The 20010-nt window shown below is 40.3% G+C and overlaps 1 protein-coding gene across 1 annotated transcript in view; it reads left to right on the forward strand.

Annotated features, from left to right (window-relative positions):
- The window catches only part of LOC127578005 (astacin-like metalloendopeptidase), a 28576-nt gene extending 10717 nt beyond the window's left edge, over nucleotides 1-17859 (forward strand). The window contains exons 3-6 of the mRNA XM_052029711.1: nucleotides 945-1062; nucleotides 9211-9389; nucleotides 13703-13784; nucleotides 17703-17859. Coding sequence (XP_051885671.1) covers nucleotides 945-1062; nucleotides 9211-9389; nucleotides 13703-13784; nucleotides 17703-17859 — 536 coding nt within the window. The remainder of the gene's footprint in view (nucleotides 1-944; nucleotides 1063-9210; nucleotides 9390-13702; nucleotides 13785-17702) is intronic.
- The last annotated feature ends 2151 nt before the right edge of the window (nucleotides 17860-20010 follow it).

Here is a 20010-nt window from a genome sequence, read left to right on the forward strand (position 1 = left end):
TGCCTGCATTTGGCCCAACCTTTTCCAACTGTAAACCCTGTCTATCCACATACCTGTCCAAATGTTTTTTAAATATTGTAATTGTACCCACCTGTACAGCTTCCACTGGCAGCTCGTTCCATATACCCAACACCCTCTGTCTGAAAAACTTGCCAGTCAGGTCCATTTTAAATCTTTCTGCTCTCACCTTCTATCTATTTCCTCTAGTTTTAAATTCCTCTACTCTTGGGAAAGGACTATGACCATCCACCTTATCCATGCCCCTCAAGATTTTAAATACCTCTGTAAGGTCACCCCTCAGTCTCCTACGCTCTAGGGAGAAAAGTCCCAGCCTCTCCTTTATAGCTTAAACCCTCTAGTCATGGCAATACCCTCATGAATCTCTCCAAGGCATTTCTCTGAAACCAATTGTTTATTATCTATGAATTTAATCATTCCATTATTGATGTGCCTTCAACTACCAAGACCCTAAACTCTGCCTGTTTATTTAATGTTTTTCCTTTAACATACATTTTTAGGCCTATCTCTTTGACCAAACATAATATCTCCTTATTTGTCTGACTGTGAACCATTTTGGACATTTTGATTCCAACAAATTAATATGTTATGGTTGTTGAATATACTCATGTAGAGATCGCCAGGAAAGTAGCACTGGCAGAAATGGAAATGGATCAGGGTGGTAAATACAAATTACATCTGTTAGACTCCCATTGTTTCTTTTTCACGAGCGATGTGCCTTAAAACTGGCCTCATAGCATTCAATTTGAATTGAAACATCAGATTTTAAAAAAACTATTTGGCTTATGGTAGCCATGTTCCGGTTTCCTTCATTATATTTTTGTATAATTGCATTATATTTCTCTATAGCATGTAAATTATATGCTTGTGCAGAATGGTTGTAAAAAAAAATGATAAATTAAACACTTGTATTTTTGTAACTATAGGTAAGTCACAACAGACTCTTATACACAATGCCATGCAGGAGTTTGATATTCTAACATGCATAAAGTTCGTATATAGGCAGCATCAAAGAGATTACATTAAAATTATCTCAGGAAATGGGTAAGCTGAAGAATGTTGGTATTCAAATCTCTATATTTTGTTGTGTCTGCTGCAATTATTATGTGAAGGAACTGACAGAATATGAAGGACATTAATCATTAACAAAAAAGTCAATGTATTTTAATAATCAACAAAATGCCATTGTTCATTTAAAATGATTTTTGACCTTTATGTTCTGGTATATTTGTAAGTTAAGCAAATTGTCCATGTTATTGCTTCAGAGAAAAAAAATGCCTATGTTTGTAATTATTGAAAGTGATGCCAGATTTTGAGAGAATCTAGAAACCCACTCCATAGAAAAGGCAGAGTAACAATGTGATCATTAGAATATCAAAACTGGATAAGAAATTTGCAGATTGAAATTTACAATAATGTTCACAGAAAACTGCAACCACAAATTATAACATACAGCAGTTAACAACCACACTCAACCACTACAGGTAGTGTGCTGAGTTGTCAGATTGTGAAGACAATCACCCAGCAAAGCTGATTTGACATGAGCTGTTGCTTTGTTGATCAATGCTCCAGCTCATTGTTTTTACAAGAATTTAATCCTTTCAGAATTCTTAAAATTTACTAAAGTCTAAAGTGATAAATGCTGAAAGGAGTTTGTCGTAATTTAGTTGCATTCTTATCAACCACTTGCTCTAGATGTGGGTGCGTTAGAAGGCATTCCTTATAGAATGCAGGATGATGAGCAGAATGACTAGATAACACACAGGTCAGAACAAGCTACTAGAAGAGGAGGGATTAGAAAGAGGAAGCAGTTGTGGGGTGGGTTGGGTTGGATGGTGTGCAGAAGAATGGCAAGAAGGACTCCCAGCCAGAGACCATGTAAATTAGGATATTCAGGAATGAATTCTCTTACCTGAACCTCAGTGAGGACTGTGCATAAACATCTACTCTTCAGAAAAGATAACCTCACTAAAACCTACAATCACAAAGCGTGATGTGGATTACATTGCTATTGACTATCAAGGTAACAATGGCTAAATGTTTTTATGTTGGGTTCTCTGACCTGGAGATAGTCACTATTGTATTAGGGTGATCATTTGTACTCTCTATTCAAATGGGGCTAATTACATTAGCAAGCAGCTGAAGAACTGGTAAATGAGGAGCAGAAGGAAGAGGAGACACCCCTAGCAGCCACTTAGACAATCCATGAAAAAAAATCATCTAACTCTTGTCAAGAACTGAAATTTCAAATCCCTAATCTCAATTAATTCCACTTTACCTTGCCCTTGTTGTAGCTGAGGTGGAGTTTACTTGGCCACAAAGTGAAAATAGAAACCAACACAAAACGCTTCTTGTGAAATTTATAGTTTAAAGTAATGAGGCTTGTGCATGTTGTAGTATCAGTCATCTTTGTGATGTTGCCTATCCAGCACACCTATGCAGTATTATCTCAGTGGTTGCAGCTTGACTGATGGAAAGCTGCTGTCTTTCAGCGAAGGAGATTGCAGGTGACTAGTAAAGATAGCCTTGAATAGTTCTTGGCCTGAAGGGCTATGCTTCAGTCTATGATACCAGTATGGGTTAGCTGGCTCAAAGGCAAAGGAAATTAGTGAATGGCAACGATTGTATCAAGGATGCTGTCATCCTGAGAAGTAACAGCAGATCCATGCTCTGGGGTGGCACATTTGCACCTGCTTATGATCTGCTAGAGGACAGATTACAGCAATGCTTTGACTCCCTACAGCCACGAAAGCAGCAGTCCGCATTCATACAACAGAATTCTTTCCTTTCACTTTGGCTCCCAGGTGTTGGGTGCCTTTTGCTCATGACGAAAAGGAAGCTATACTGGCCAGTGGTCTTGCTCATATTCTGAGACTGTGACCCTTGGTTCTAGATTTCTCCAGCCAGGAGAAACATCCTCCCTGCATTCAGCCCATTGGACCCTGTCAAAGTTTTGTGTGTTTTAACGAGATAACTGAACAGATTGTACAACAGTCATCAGTACCTGTTAGATTCCATCTTTGGATTCCTTTGTTTAGACAATGGAACTGAACAAATTTGCCATGAAGCAACTTGTCTCTCTGATTAAGCAGGGTATCGGTTACAAGACTGTACTCCAAGCATTTTGTCAGAATGAAAATACCAATGTACTTTTCCCTACTTCCTCCTTGCCAATCACACTTTGCTAGAGAATTGCATCCTTTCCAACCCTGGCAGGGAAGTCATCCATGAGGATCAAATTTTCTCTCTGTCGCTCTCTATAGCATGCAGACTAAGGTTTTCTTTGTAGAATCTTCCAAGGTTGCTGAATATATGCTGATGACAATAGCATGCTGGTTCCTCAATCAACCAAAGGCTGTGCAGGTGCATTGAAGGTGGTGGTAAATTTCATCATCAATGTCTTTCTTCGTTGAGAGGTCGCTCCTGAGTGGTCCATATTTTCCAGGGTCTTACTGAATCTTTATTGTCAGAGGACAGTCAAGCAGTGGAAACGAGTTGGTAAAGATTCTTGATCTTGCCAATGTTGAGTTCAAGGCCCATCCTCTCACATGCTTAGGTGAATGAATTGATGATGTTCGGAGCATCATTGGAGAATATTGTAATTGTACCCACCTGTACAGCTTCCACTGGCAGCTCGTTCCATATACCCAACACCCTCTGTCTGGAAAAACTTGCCAGTCAGGTCTATGCACCATCATAAACATCTGCAGCTCAGCTACTGGGGTTCGGGTGGTCTTGGTTCTGGAGTGTAGTTGCTGTAGATTAAATGCTTCTTAGGTTAGCCCCATGCCCATGGGAAGTTTGTTGGAAGTGAGGTGCAACATTGCAATGAGAAAGGTTGATGCTAGTGTCGAGATAATGATGCAGCCTTGTTTGACACTGTTCTTCACTGAGATTGGTTTTGTTGGAGACCACTTTCTTCAAACACAATAGTGCCTTTGATTCTATCTCAGTTCCTCTACTGGTGAAAACATAACTTCTTTATTCCCAGACTCAAATTCCTTCCTGGCCAGATTTCATTCGGCCTTCCGTGAACCTGCCTACCTAAAGAACATGAGAAAATAGGAGCAGGTATAGGCGACTCGGTTCCTCAAGCCAGCCCAACATTCAAACTGTTAACCACCTACCAGAGTTCTCGTTCTCTAAAAACTACTAGACGTAATATATTGACCAGATTGGCACACAATGAAACAGATAATGTTTCAAAGCAATGAAGTTCACACTTATTCAGCAATAAGCTATCCGACATGGAAGTATAGGTGAGTTTCGTTATAATTCATTGTACCATTTGACCATTTCAAGGTACGCAATGACAAAGAATTAATGACAACTTATGACAGAAGCGCTATACTTCACGTAGCCTTTAGCAATTGGATGTGGTTAACTTAGTGTCATGAATCCCTGTATCAGCACTTTGGGCTAACCCTCTCACATCTATTATTACTGCTTTCAATTCTACCCATACAGTGGGCACTCCTGCACAACCAGCAACAAAGAACAGATGTTGTATTTAACCATATGGGCTTGCTTATTTTTCTTAGGTCCCTCCTTCAGAGTCTGCCAATGTAAATATTGCAAGAGCACACTTCACCGGAGAAAATAATCAGTTTCACATTGGAGAACGTTGACAGAATAAAGAAATGGTGGAGGTTATCAGCAGGTGTGGAGAGAGAAACAGTTAAAGTTTCAGGCCAATGACCTTTCATCAGACTACAATGTAAGTGCATCTCCTGTAGTGAAAGCTCAGGGTCACTCCTGCAGACTGAGTAAAGGCACTTTGCTCTGCAGGCACCCAGTCTACATTTAGTTTCTCCAATAAAGAAGAGACTACATTGTGAGCACCAAATATAGTACATTAGATTGGAAGAGATACAATGAATCATTATTTCACCAGAAAGGATTAATTTGGTCCTTGGTGGGAAGGAGCAAAGTTAAAGAGTGGGTGTTGCATCTTTTGCAGTTGTGAGGGAAGGCACTATACAAAGCTGGAGATAGAGGAGTGGACCAGAGAGTCATAAAAGCAACTATCCTTGTGGAATGGAGATAGAAGAGACTGCAGATGCTGGAATCTGGAGCAAAAAAACAAACTGCTGGAATAAGTCAGCAGCTTCTGTGGAGGCAAAGGAATAGTTAATATTTTTGGTTGAGACCCTGCATCAGGATTGAGAATGTAGAGGGAAGATGGCCAGGATATAGAAGTGAGAGGGAAGGGTGGGACAGGGGCAGGTTGGGGAAAGGGGGGAGACTTGATGGGCAGATGGAGACAGGTGGGAGAAGGAGGAGTGTTGAGACAGACTGCTAGGTGAAAGATGATAAGGGGGGAGGGGGGTGCAGGGTGGAGACAGAGGCTGGTAGGTGATAGATGGAACCAGATAAGGGAAGGATGATGGGCAGATGGGACCAGGTAAGGGAGGAGGAGGGGATAGAAAAGGTGAACTAAGGGAGAACAAACCCAAGTGGATAGATACGAGGATGATGGGCAAATGGAATCAGGAGGGAGAGGGTAATGAGTCTATATAACAAGGGAGGGAAGGCATGGAAAAGGTGAATAGGCTGGATTGGTGTGAGTGGGAAAGGAACATGGAGTGTGGGTTATCTGAAATAGAGTATGGGCAGGCACGGTAGTGTAGCGGTTAGCATAACGCTTTACAGCGCCAGTGACCCAGGTTCAATTCCCGCCGCTGTCTGTAAGGAGTTTGTACGTTCTCCCCGTGTCTGTGTGGGTTTCCTCCGGGTGCTCCGGTTTCCTCCCACATTCCAAAGACATACAGGTTAGGAAATTGTGGGCATGCTATGTGGTGGCACTTGCAGGCTGCCCCCAGAACATTCAAAAGATGCACTTCACTGTGTGTTTCGATGTACATGTGACTAATAAAGATATCTCTCTCATCTGTGGGGGGAAAGGAATTGTCGACGTTTTCAGTCGAAACCCTGCATCAGGACTGATGCTGCTCAACCCACTGAGTTCTTCCAGCAGATTGTTTGTAGCTGAGTAATCAAGATAGCTGTAAGAGTCCATAGGTTTATAGTAGATGTTCCTGAATAGTTTGTCTCCTGAGATAGAAACTGAGAGATTCAGAAAAGGAAGGAAAGTGTCAGAAATAGTCCAGGTGAATTTGAGGGCAGAATGGGAGATGGTGGCAAAGTTGATAAAGATGACAAATTCCACGAGTGCAGAATGTAGCACCAGTGTAGTTGTTAGTGTAGCAGAAGAAGAGTTGCAGAAAGAAGCGGGGGGCCCTAAGACCTTCCTGATGAAAGATGGAAGTATATAGAGTCTGGATGTACATAGTAAATATGAAGTGGTTGAGACCAGGAAATTGGAAGTTGTCAAAATGAAGAAGGACGCATGGCTGTGGTGGTGAGAACGTTGTCGAGGAGAAGAGCAGTCAAAACGAGAGGGAGAAGAGTGAGAGGGGGACTCACAGAGCTAATATCAAAGAGAGGAGGAATACTGAGGAAGGACAAGACTTGGCTGTACCAAGACTTGGTGAGAACATCATCAAATAGCAGATGAAACAACTGAGGGAAAACAGTAAGAGAGCCTCACAGAACTCCCGTTGAAAAATGGATTATTTTGGAATGCTGACAGGAGAGGGGTGGAGACGATATGTCTAGTTTCAAAGGAGGCAGAAATTGCGACAAATGATTCTTTTGAATGCGATGGCTGGTGGGGTGGAATGTGAGGATCAAGACTCAGCTCATGATGGCAGAGGGCATGCCTCTATTCTTTCAGAAGGCGGATGAATTCGTCCATGCTGTACCCCTGCTCAAGAAGCAGAGTGTACTGCTCCTATGCCCCATTTCTCTACTCACGCAGGAGAGCAATTTGCAGCATTGCCTGTTCATGGAGAACATTTAGCTACAAATATACAACATCCTTTTGCTCCTGAAGAATTGTATGCTACCCATGGGTTGCATTCTAGTGTCCGTTAGACACAGCAACCTGCTTATAAGTGACAACTCATTGCTGAATGAGAACAATGATCTGCTAATGTATGTCATTTCTTTGCTCAGTGAGAACAGTAAGCTTCTGCTTGGTGGCATTTAATTGTTCCTGAATGTGAAGATGTCACACAATTGGAGGCAGCAGAAGATAACAGGAGGGGCAGAGGCACAACTTTCATCGCTACCCAGTGGTCCTTGCCCTTGCTGGAAGATGCATCGCAAGGAATTGCAGTGTGTTTGAAGCCACTGAACTTGATAGTATTGTAATACCTAATCCTCCATCCCAAATTCTGCTTCATCCTCTTACAGTTTAAAAGTTGCAAATAATGAAAGCATGACTGTTTTTGTCCCTCTCACCACAAGCTCACCCGTGATCTTTTATTTTGGATACCCAAGAACTGCAAACTGCATAGGCGACAGCAAAAAATAGCTGGAAAATAATGAAAATCAAATCACATCATCACTAGATTTTGGAGTCAAAGCCACATATGTCATATACAAATATGCCATATAATTTAGAAGGTGGAAGCAAGGTGAGACATTTATTGCATTCTGAATAGGAGGAACAGAGATGAGCTTATCTCATTGAGACATAGAGTTGTACTATGGAAACAGTGCCCTAGGTATTGCCTGAAGGTATCACCCTAGAGCATCTCCTGCCTCCTTTATTGAATCGCATTAACCTTCCACCATCTTGCATCAGGCACTGAAGAAGATCAGGCAAACTTGGAAGACGTGCATGATTTTTTTTTAACTGTGAATTATAATATATATTTTGTGTTGGCTTTTATTTTTACATTGTGGGCAAGGGGAGGGAGATCCTAAGGTATATGGGTATGTTGAAGAATGAGGAATTGAAATTTAGTTTCTTGATATTACTCCTGAATTATTTGTTTACATCCAGCTTGAGCTGAAAGAGTTTGCCTCATCCTCATTCCCTGCTTCCTTCCTCTCTGTCTATTTACCAGAAATTTACAACTATAGGGTTTATTTTAATCCCAGGTAGGTTTCAGGCCAACAGTGCATTTAGTAAGCTCTATTTGGGTCCAAAATAGTTTGTTACAACCAACTCCATGCCACTCCCTGTTGCAAAATGTAGAGGTCAAGGATTTCAGGCTGTTTGTTAGATATAGCAATGTTCAGTGGATTATGTCATGGGAAGGAGGTATTAGGACAAAAAGGAAAGGAAGTTATCTAGAATATGAGAGGTCAACATTTCCTTGAGGGTTGGGAGGAGGGTCAGAGGCATCTCTGGTTCTACTGACCCTGCAATCGTCCTGTCTGGGACAACTTTATCTCACTAATCTATAACCTGAGCTGGTTCAGCCTGATAGAAGAGCACTTGTATCATATCCTAATTAAAATTATGTAAAGCACTCCAATATGCAGAAATTCAAATTCAAAGCCCTCCAGAATTCTGAACTGACACAGAAGGATTGAGATCTGAGCAGGTAACTAACTTATTTGTTTTTAACTACTAAAGTGTATAGTTTCCACTGGATAAGTAGAGCTGAAATTAGCCACTGCGTTTGAAGAGGGTTTTTTTTCTTCTGAAGAATAATATGTGGATATCCTTTTCCAACAGTGAGGAAGAATAGAAAAAAAAAATCTATTTTTTGATGGATGCTTCAAATGACAATGTCATATTACTTAACTACATTACACAATTTTAGGACAGTTGAAATTGAAGATTTCTCAAGTTATGTTTTAAAACGGGAAGTTATCAGCTCAGACAGTATGTCAATTCCAACTCAATCTGTGTGGATTAACAGTGGAAAGAAGAATTTGGCATGGACTTGAAAACCATTGCACATAAAACAGCACATGGAAGAATTTCAATTCTTGGTTGTTGACAAGTAATTAACCATCAGAGTAACATTGTTGAAAATGATTTTATCTAAAATATCCAGGGCTCACTTTATTCAGTCGTGGCCCTCTGAATTGTAACTCCTAGCAGATACCTTTCCAATTTTTAACTTTTCCTGGGACAACTGAAGGAAGTTGCAAATGTCCCTACTGTTGCCTAGACCAAGAGTACCTAACTTAACTTCGGGAATGAATTGAACTTGAAGCTAGCACTTATGACCCAGTATTGTACCATTTCATAAACCATTGAAGTTCTCTCATAATTTCATTAGAATTTGCATTATTTTTGCAATTTTGGTATCAAAAGAAATCTAACTCAGCAGATTTCAAAGACAGAAATATTAATTTAACTTTTTCATCTTAACTGTTTCTTTTTAGCTGCTGGTCAAATGTAGGATATAATAGGCGAGTACAGATTATTTCACTCCAAAAAAATGGTTGTATAACCCGTGGGGTGGTACAACATGAGTTACTACATACTATTGGTTTTAATCACGAGCAAAGTAGAAGTGACCGTGATGAATATGTCACCATCCTAATTAATAATATTGCCAAAGGTAAGCTTGTTTGAAGTATTCATGTTAATAAATGGCGATAATTAAAAGGGATAGGACCAATTAGTGATGAAAAGGGAAATCTTTGGACATTTAATATGTGGTAAAAGATTATAAATTTGCATTTTCCTTTATTTTTCTGGTGTGTACTAGTTGAAATAAAAGGATTAGGAGCTTTTAGTTAGGAATGCATTGGTGAATGCAGGGATTTTGCTTTGATATTTATGATAGCTGGAGGCATAAGGAAAGTGAGCCCTCATTTGCCGCTAACGTAATCTTTCAAGTGATGATTACTGACACTCATCTGTGAAAAGAAAGTTCCTCTGAGCTAATGGCATCCAAATGTTCTAATTTTTGTGATTCAGAATCTCTGGAACTGGTGCCATCTTTTCAGCTATGTCAATCTCAGCTCTGCAAGGATAGAAACAGCAGGCCATGACATATTCTCAAGTGCATGCTTTGATTTTCAACTAATTTATTCAGGCATCAAAAGTATATTCTTATTGTTTCTTATGGCTCCCTTAACCCACCAGCCTTTTAGTTTAATGGATCTCCAGTAGTTATTAACTTAGAAAATGGATTTCACCCTCTTTTGATACACTAAACATTTGGTTGAGTTTAGGCTAACATCCTATTGAATCCACACAAAAACTGGTGAAATCACACAAAAATTACATTAAGAACAGTACAATGGTGTTTGCATTTAGAATCATATGCCAAAAAGTTACCTGTGTGGTTCCCAACACAAACTGCTTGAAAAGCCTACAGCTTCTGTGATATTGCCACTTTGATCACTGAAAAGAACGTCTGATCTTAAAGGCCCTCCCAGCATAACTGGTGGGAAATTGTGGAAAGTTGATTCTCTTCCACAAAACTCTGTAGGAATGTTAGTGGCAATGACATCTCAAGAAGGTTGCGATTTAAATGTATGCATGCACTTGATGGGAGTTCTGAACTTTCTGACAGTTATATTTGGGAAATGCCAATAGTTCCAGGCAGAGCTACACCTCAGAAAATCTGGGGCTAGGCATTGCCATTGCTGAGTAGTCACATTATAACAATTTCAGAGTTGCTCATCTTAGAGCACTGGGATAGTTACTTCACCATAAATGTTGCATCAGTTTGGGAATTGAGGTCTTTATCATTGTCAATTATAATTGGGAATGATCATTACATACTGACCACCCATGTATGCCCACTCTCTATATAGAAATAAAGAGCAACTCTAAACCTGAATGGGACAGTTTCCACATTCCCATTCTTCTGTTAATGCTCATTTTTTTCAGATCATAAATGCATTAATCAAGTCGATCAACAGGTTTTTTTTGTTACATTCAGTTAAGACGAAAACTGTATCCAACGGTCAACTAATCCTTATGCATACTCTTTGTACTTGTCTTCCACATCCCTCTGTATGCCCCAATACTTATACACCATGCTCTCTCGGTAGTGAAATGCTGCTTCCTTACAACAAAGAAGCCCCCATGAAGAGCAGTTTCAAGCAGCTCAGAGCTGAGATGGTCTGACTTCAGAATGCACCACCTTGGCATGAGCAGCAGCAGTATAAGCACGCTGGCTGATGTACAACAGCAAAGATACTGTTGGAGCCTCAGTGGTGGGAATATGAATGGTACAACTGAGAAAGAAGACTTCAGACTTTTACTCAATGAATTTGCTTTCATTTCCCTCAGGACATTGAGCAGATCAGTTAATCTGCAAGTCTGCCACAGCTCCTGACACACTTAAACACTGCTTTCTGGAGATCTGATGGCTGCAGTCTGAGCTTGCATAGCAGAATTCAGAGGTTGCAGTATGGCCCTTTTTATTGAATAGCCTCTGCTTGTGATCAGTTGAAGTTGAGGGCACAGCCATCAAATGTTAACACAGAGTTGGCCACCACAATGCTAGAAAGCGTAGGCTCCATTCAAAATTGTTACCAAGTTGGGAGTTATCTAAGATTCTCACGGAAGCTCACTGGCAGATTAGAGAATGCCCCAAGTATCTTAAAATGCATACACATCAACATTCCATTGTGGACCTCTTTTCTTTTGATCTCATCTGGGGAGCTTACTGATAGGCTACCTTTTCTACTAGTCTGGTTACTGTCCAGTCATACTTGGTTGTTTACCACATACAGATCTTGTCTCTGACCTATTTTCATAGTGTTACAGCATCTGAATGGGGAGCCATGAATATCAGATCAAGTCGAATGGAAATCTGAAATATAAACGAAGCATTCAACAGGTCAGACAGAAAAAACACTTAACACTTCAGGTCAAAGACCCTTTGTCAGAACTGGGAAAGAAAGATAAAAAAGTAGTTTCATGTTATAGATAGGATGGTGGAGGTATGGATAGAACAAAAGGAATATCTGATGGCTTGAGACCAGGATACCATGGGAATGATTGAAGGGGCTGTCGGGTCAAGTGGGTTGATTGAAGCAGAGTGTAAATAACACAACAAAGAAGTGTAGATGTGTTGCAGTCTACTTGTATGATATGTCTGCCCTAATTGAGTAGCTAGAAGTGTACATAAACTGTGAGATGTGAGTGATGGGGTAAAAGCTAGCATGGGAATGTATGGTATATATGAATGATTTATGGAACAGTGACTGATAGAGCTTGTTAGCTGAGTAGTGATTCACTTGTTGGCTTATGAGATGTGATGATGTGTTCACTTACCTCATGGGTATGAGGTTATTACATTTCTTCTACCATTGCTCCTGGCTTTGTCCACCTAGTCACTTTCTCCCATTGATGCTAATTTTGACTTTGCAGGATTTTTTGTTTCTGATGACAGGCATGTAAGACTTCTTTTTATTCTCCCCTACTTCCATTGACATATCCAACACAGTGTCTCAAAGCTGGAGTCCCTTATAAGAGCATTAATTGTTGCTGAAATTAACGCTCTTGGTGCTGGTGCAGGGGGCAGGGCTTCAAATTCTTGGATCATTGGGACCTTTTTTGGGGGAGGTATGACCTATTCAAAAAGGATGGGTAACACCTGAACTCCAAGGGGACAAATATCCTGGCGGGAATGCTTAATGTATCTGTTAGGGAGGGTTTAAACTAACTTGGCAGGGGGAAGGAAACCAGGATGTTAGGATAGAGGAAGAAGCATATAGAAACAAGTCCAAGACAGCGTGCAGCAAAGATGGTAAGAGGGACAAGGCAGGTGAAAAGACGGGATAATTTGCTGAACAATAGAAATACAGCAAAATTGGTAGCAGATACTGGTCTAAATGTAATGTATTTAAATGCACGTAGCATTAGAAATAAAGTGGATGACCTAGTGACATAGCTACAGATTAAAAAATATGACATTGTGGCAATCATCGAGTCATGGCTTAATGACGGATGTGATTGGGAACTGAATGGCCAAGGGTACACAGTGTATAGGAAAGATAGGCGAGTAGGCAGAGGGGGTGGTGTGGCCCTGATGGTGAGCAATGATATAAAATCAATAGAAAGAAGGGACATAGGGTCAGAAGAAGTGGAATCCTTATGGGTGGAGTTAAGAAATGGCAAGGGTAAAAGGACAATAGTAGCAGTTATATATAGGCCCCCTAACAGCAGCCGGGATGTAGACTGTAAGTTACAGTTGAAAGTAGAAAAAGCGTGTCAGAGAGACAATGTCAAGATAATTATGTGGGATTTTAACATGAAGGTGGATTGGGAAAGCCAGGAAGGTAGTGGATCTCAGAGAGTTTGTGGAATGTCTATGAGATGGCTTTTTGGAGCAACTTGCTGATGAGCCCACCTCATGGGTGCTTGGAACTGAGCAACAAATGCTAGTCTTGCATTTCCAGCATTGCAGTATTTTGCCATTGGCTTAATGCAAGTTTTTTTTCCCCTGTAAAGTAGTGAGAGAAGGCTAAATGCTCTTGATGCTGTTTGCCACCTTTCTGAATATTGGTATTAGCATAAGAGGTTGTGATACTGAAACGCAACCAGAAAAAATACTGAATGTCATCCACACAAGTTGCGGATCTAAGAGAAGACATAAACTTTAGTACTGCTGCCAGTTGTCCCCGTGCTATACCAGCAGATTCCCCATGGAGCCCAACAGGGCTGCCAAGATGATCACAGTCAAGTTTAGATAAAAAGTCTTGACCCCAGATGTCAACTGTCCATTTCCCTCCACAGTTGCTGCTTGACCTGCTGAGTTTCTCCACCACTTCGTTTTTTGCTCCAGATTTCAGCATCTGTAGTCTCTTGAGCCTCCAACTTAAATGACTTGCTTGAAAATAAAGCATCTATTAAACTGACAAGGGTAAAAAAAGTTTTTCAGTTATTTCATTGTGTTTCATTTTACAGAAGCAAGATACAATTTTGTTAAATTAAACACCAACAACTTAGGAACACCGTACGATTATACTTCAGTCATGCATTATGGGAGGTAAGTGGAAGTGCTGAAGCATGACCGGGGGTGTTGATGAATTCTGTAACATTAATTCAGTTTTTCTATATCTGATCTACTCAGTACATCCATCATTCTCTTTTGTTTTAGATTTCCAACAATTGCTCTGTTCTACATTTCACAGATCCAGCAATTGCTCTTTTCTTCTTTCTCTCTCTGCCTTTATTTATCTATTATCTAGATGGCTTTGAAAGCGCTGTATCACCTGGATTACCTTGGGTCTCCAACTTTCCACAGCCATAGACTTTGTTTTTTCCACCCTTCCCCTCCTCCCTTTCTCTGAAACTTAAAACATGTTTTTCCAATTTTGATTGACCTGACATGTAAACCGTTTCTCTCCCCAAGGTGCTGCCTGACCTGCCAAGGATTATAAGCATTTTCTGCTTTTATTTCAGATCTTTTTTTTTGGTCTTTAGCATTAGTCAAAAGTTAGTATCGGAGAATTTAATGGGATTGAAGGATGTTAAATCTCCAGGACTTGGATGACTTGAAGAAGATGGCGAGGAGATAGTGATTGCACTAGTTGTCATCTTCCAGAATACCATAGATAATAGCACGTTTCCCACAAATGGAAGATAGCAAATGTAACTCCAATATTTAAGAAAGGAGAGGGAGAGAAAACAGCAGCTACAGACCAGTTAGCCAGACATCATTAGGAATATATTGGATTCTATTATTAAGGATAGCAGAATACTTTGAAAATAAAAAAAAAAGGATTTATGCAGAGTCAACATAGATTTTTGGAAAGGAAAGCATGTTTGACAAATCTTTTTTTGAGGTTGTAGTTTCCAGGATGGATAAGGGCAAAAAAATAGATGTTTTATACTTAGAATTTCAAGAGGTCTTCAATAAGGTGTCACAGAGAGATTATTAAATAAAATTAAAGTACATGTTATTGGAGATATTATACTGACAGGGATTGAGGAATGGTTAACAGACTGGAAACCAAGTGCAAGAATAAATGGGTTATTTTTGGATTAGGAGCCCATGACCGGTAGAGTGCCATAGGGATTGGTACTGGGGCCCCAGCTTCTCTCAATCTACATCAATGATTGAGATCAATTGTAATATGTTGAAGTCTCCTAATGAGACTACGCTTGGTGGCAGTGTCAGCTGTGAAGATGAGAAGCTACAGGTTAAGTAAATGGGCAAGGACCCTGCCTTTCTAATGTTCCTATCAAAATAGAGGACCTTGCATTTTTCAACATTATAATCCGATCTGCCCTCCCCAGAAAGTGAAGCAATGGTAAAAGATCAGTCATGTTGATTTTGGTTGGCAGAACAGATGGCCAAATGGCCTAATCCTGTTCCTGTTTCTTATGTCCATGGGGAAAAAAAAGCATAACAGCACTTAATGTGGTGCAGCCAGATCTGACAAAAAATGCATAATAGACTCTCCATCATATCTGTAAACTTTGGAAAGATAGAGGTTATGGTCATATGATGGAGAAGCATGAAGAGAAAGAGCAATGGTTTTAATGGAGATCAGGGCATCAAAAATTGCTGGAAGTTTTGAATGTTAAAACAGTAGAAAGAAAGCATGATTTTCATCCTATAGTGCCTTTCACATTATCTCATGGTCCTTTACAGCCTTTGAAGTATGTGTAGTCACAGCTGAAATGTAGAAAATGTTCCAGCATTGTTACGTCTTCCTTCATTAAAACTGCTACCATATTTTTTTTTATCATCCCTAACTATCCAGAGTGTCTTATATCCAGGAATATTAAGCGGGTATTCCTCTTTTTGACACAAGTCTGTTATTTTCACCACATTATATGACCATTTGTAGCTGTGGTTCACAAGTTTATTAACCTGGTTTGTCCTTGTTTGTTTGCATTAAACACACTTTGTCGCAGTGACTATTGCATTGTACTCCAGTGAAGTAATGGAACCAAATTTGAGAAGTACAGCCCATTGCAAAATTGTGAGTTTAGTGCAAGTGAACAAAGATGAATCTCTACCCTATGCATCCTAAAGCTAATTTAGATATCTTTTTATTCACTATGATCCCATCTAATCTGTATTCTTTCACACACTCACTCCCGCTGCAGACATCAACATACTGTGCTTTTCCTTCCTAGTTCTGCATTGTATTGCTCAACCAAATTAGTTCAAACCATTTTTAGTGCAGGAATTAACTTGCCAACAAGGACAGTTGACCCATCCATCCCTGTTCAAATTCAATCTATGAACTGGTCATTCCTGCCACAGAACTAGTCCTAAAATTCCCCAAAATCTTCCTTCTCACAAGTTCTTTCCTCCTGTTTCTGCTCTCGCATAGTTCCACATGATCCATAGATTATTAGCTTCAGAATAATCTATTTTTAATTGTCTTTAGGTCCTTAATCTCTGTCTGCAGGATCACAACCTTCTTCTTTCCTATACCTTTGGTTTCAACATGTATCTATCTATTCTGGCTCATTTCTTTTCTGTCCAATATGTTCACAGTGATATCTCTTACCCTGACATCAGGACACCAGGGAAATACTGTACAAATGGGTCTCGTCAAAGGCAGAAAAATGACCCTGACCATGTTACTTTAGAATTCCCCAAATTTACTCTATTCCTGCACTTTGTTGTACCCGCTCTGTACAGAGTCAGGCTTGTCTCCACACACCTTAAAGGTGGTGTCACCTCATCACTAATCAACATTGAATGTATTTTTGAGTTCCTCCCTCTTCCATAACATTGTAAGGAATAAAGAGAAGGTCATCTAACCCTTCAAACTTTCTCCATTCATCAAGATCCTGACTAATTTTCCACCTTAGTGCCAGTTTTCTGCACTGTCCCAATATCTTTTAATTCCAGAAGTCCATTGATCTTTGTTTTGAATACTGAGCCTCCATAGCCCTCTGAGGTAGGGAATTCCAAAGACTCATCACACTCTGACTGAAGAAATTTCTGCTCAAGTCATTCCTAAACAGTCTACCGCTTATTCTGAGACTGATTCCTGTTTCTAGACTGCTTAGCCGGGGAAAATGTACTCTCTCCATTCAGACTGTCGAGCCCTTTAAGAATTTTGTGGCAAACTTGCCATCTCTGGAACCTGTCTATTGCATCTTCACTGCGCCTTCTCTATGGCAAGTACATCCTTTTTTAGGTAAGGAGATAAATGCTGCACTCGAGAGTCCAGGTGCAGTATCATTAGGCCCTATACAATTTGACTTCCATATTTATTCAGATCCTCTTGTTAAAAGGCTAACATAGAACTTGTCTTCGTAATTACTTGTTGTACCTGCATGTTAGCTTTCAGTAACGTGTACAAGTGCACCAAGGTTCCCTTGAACAGCAACACTATCCAATCTTTTACCCTTTAAAAACATCCTGCTTTTCTGTTTTGTGCACCAAAGTGGAGTACTTCACATTTTCCCCATGTTATATTCCATCACCCACTCACTCAATTTGTCTGTATCTCCCTGAAGCCCTTTATATCTTCCACTGTTCTCACAGTCTCATTTGGTTCTGCATCATCAGCCAACTTGGAAATGTGACATTTAGTTCCCTTAGCCAAATCATTGATATAGATCGTGAATATCTGGGGTTCCAACCCCTGTGGTTCCTAACTTATGGGGTGGCTACTCACTTGTCTGCAAGATGTGTGAAAACTTGTGATAATTCACATTTCTTTGAGATCCTACTGATAACATTTTTCCCATCAGGTAGGTTCCATTCTTTTTATTCCCCAATTGAGAAAGGAATTGTCTTGATGTAATTATAATCACTGCCAATGTCTGCTGATATGGTTGAGGTTGATTAGATTAGAATTTTTGGTTTCTTCAGAGGTTTACCTATTTGAATACCGACTTGTATGTTCTCCAGGCAAATTTTGACATTTAATAATAAATCTGGAAATCGTACACTAAACATCAGTTAAAATATTCATCTTTCTATTTGCAGATATGCTTTTTCTAAAGATGGCAAAAGCAGAACCATTGTGCCCAAACCAGATCCAAATATACATATTGGACAACGTTATGGGATGTCCACTCTGGATGTTGCCAAGGTTAACAAGTTGTATAAATGCAGTAAGTATAAAATGCGTTCTTTTTGGTGAATTTTATGAACATGATAAACTTATGGGCATATTTTTTGTACCAAATGACAAATGAAGTTTGACCCACTGAATAGCAAATTAACATGCTCTTCTCTAAAATGGTGAAATGAACATACTTAACCATTCAGTAAACTGCTGATCTTAATCAAGATGTGTAATAAAACCAAATTAGAAATGCTATAATTTTTACTTGTAGTTCCCACTTCACTTTTGAGATTAATGTTGACCTTTAACATAAAGAGGAGAGTTATCAAACAAAAATTTGATACTGAACCACATAAGGAGAAGTTAGGGCAGGTGACCAAACATTTTGCACAGCAAGTTCTAAGAAGTGTCGTAAAGCACAGAAGAGCATAATAGAGGCAGAAGGCTTTAGGGTGAGAATTGTTGAGCATTTAGCTTAGAGTTGAAGGCTTCCAGTGATGGAGCAATTTAATTCAATATGCTCAATAGGTAAGAATGGAGGAGCACAGCTCTTAGTGGGTTGTAGAAATAGAGGAGACTGGAGATAAGGAAGGGCCAAGGCTGGAGTTATTTTTTTTAAATGAGGTATCACTTATGCAGAAGCCAATGTAGTTGAATATGGAATTTTCCTAAGAAAATATCAAGCAGGGCAATTTGACCACTAGCTTCTCCTGTTCCTCACCATCCAGATTTCAAGTACGCTGCAAAACGAATTTGCTTCACTTTGGAGTGAAACCCTTTTGAGCACGGCTACACTCTGCACTCCAGAGCCAATAATGTGTTCTTCATGCTTGAGAACCTTCACTGATTCCACATATAAATTAACTTCTGGAGCTTATCTTGCAGAATTTAGTGCAATCAACCACACGTTACCAGTATTGGTTTATTATTGTCACTTGTACTGAGGTACAGTGAAAAACTTGTCTTTCATACTGTTCATACAAATCAATTCATTACACAGTGCATTGAGGTAGTACAGGGTAAAAACAATAACAGAACCAGAGTAAAGTGTCACAGCTACAGGGAAGTGCATTGCAGGAAGACAATAAGGTGCAGGGTCATAACAAGGTAGATTGTGAGGTCAAGAGTCCATCTCATCGTATAAGGGAACCGTTCAATAGTCTTATCACAGTGGGATAGAAGCTGTCCTTGAGCCTGGTGGTATGTGCCCTCAGGCTCCTGTATTTTCTGCCTGCTGGGAGGGGAAGAAGAGAGAATGACCCAGGTGGGTGGGGTCTTTGATTATGCTGGCTGCTTCACCAAGGCAGCGAGAGGTATAGACAGAGTCTATGGAGGGGAGGCTGGTTTCTGTGATGTGCTGGGCTGTGTCCACAACTGTCTGCAGTTTCTTGCGGTCCCAGGCAGAGTAGTTGCCGTACCAAGCTGTGATGTATCCAGATAGGATGCTTTCTATTGTCCATTGATAAAAGTTAGTGAGTGTCAAAGGGGATATGCCAAATTTCTTTAGCCTCCTGAGGAAGTAGAGGTGCTGGTGAGCTTTCTTGGCTGTGGCGTCTACGTGGTTGGACTAGGACAGTCTATTGGTGATGTTCACTCCAAGCAACTTGAAGCTCTCAACCTTCTCAACCTCAGCACCATTGATATAGACAGGTGTTTGTACACAGCCCCCTTTCCTGAAGTCAGTGACCAGCTCTTTTGTTTTGCTGACATTGAGGGAAAGGTTGTTGTCATGACACCATATCACGGAGCTCTCTATCTCCTTCCTGTACTCCGACTCATCGTTATTTGAGATAAGGCCTACTGTGGTGGTACCATCTGCAAACTTGTAGATGGAGTTAGAGCAGAATCTGGCCACGCAGTCATAAGTGTATAGGAAGTAGAGTAGAGGGCTGAGGACGCAGCCTTGTGGGACACCAGTGTTGAGAATAATCGTGTTGGAGGTGTTGCTGCCCATCCTCACTGATTGTGGTCTGTTGATCAGAAAGTCAAGGATCCAGTTTGCAGAGGGAGGTGTTGTGTCCCAGGTCTCGAAGTTTGGTGATGAGTTTGCTTGGAGTTATAGTATTAAAGGTGGAGCTGTAGTCAATAAACAATAGTCTAATGTCAGTGTCTTTACTTCTTAATCAGTCTGCTTCTTAATCAATAACTTGTGGTGCTCGGACGTGAAAGTTCTGGCGAGCTCCCGCTAACCCAGCCTGGAATATCTAATGGTGAAGTGTCGACCAT

Source organism: Pristis pectinata, chromosome 14, assembly GCF_009764475.1.
Source record: "Pristis pectinata isolate sPriPec2 chromosome 14, sPriPec2.1.pri, whole genome shotgun sequence".
Taxonomy (NCBI): Eukaryota; Metazoa; Chordata; class Chondrichthyes; order Rhinopristiformes; family Pristidae; genus Pristis; species Pristis pectinata.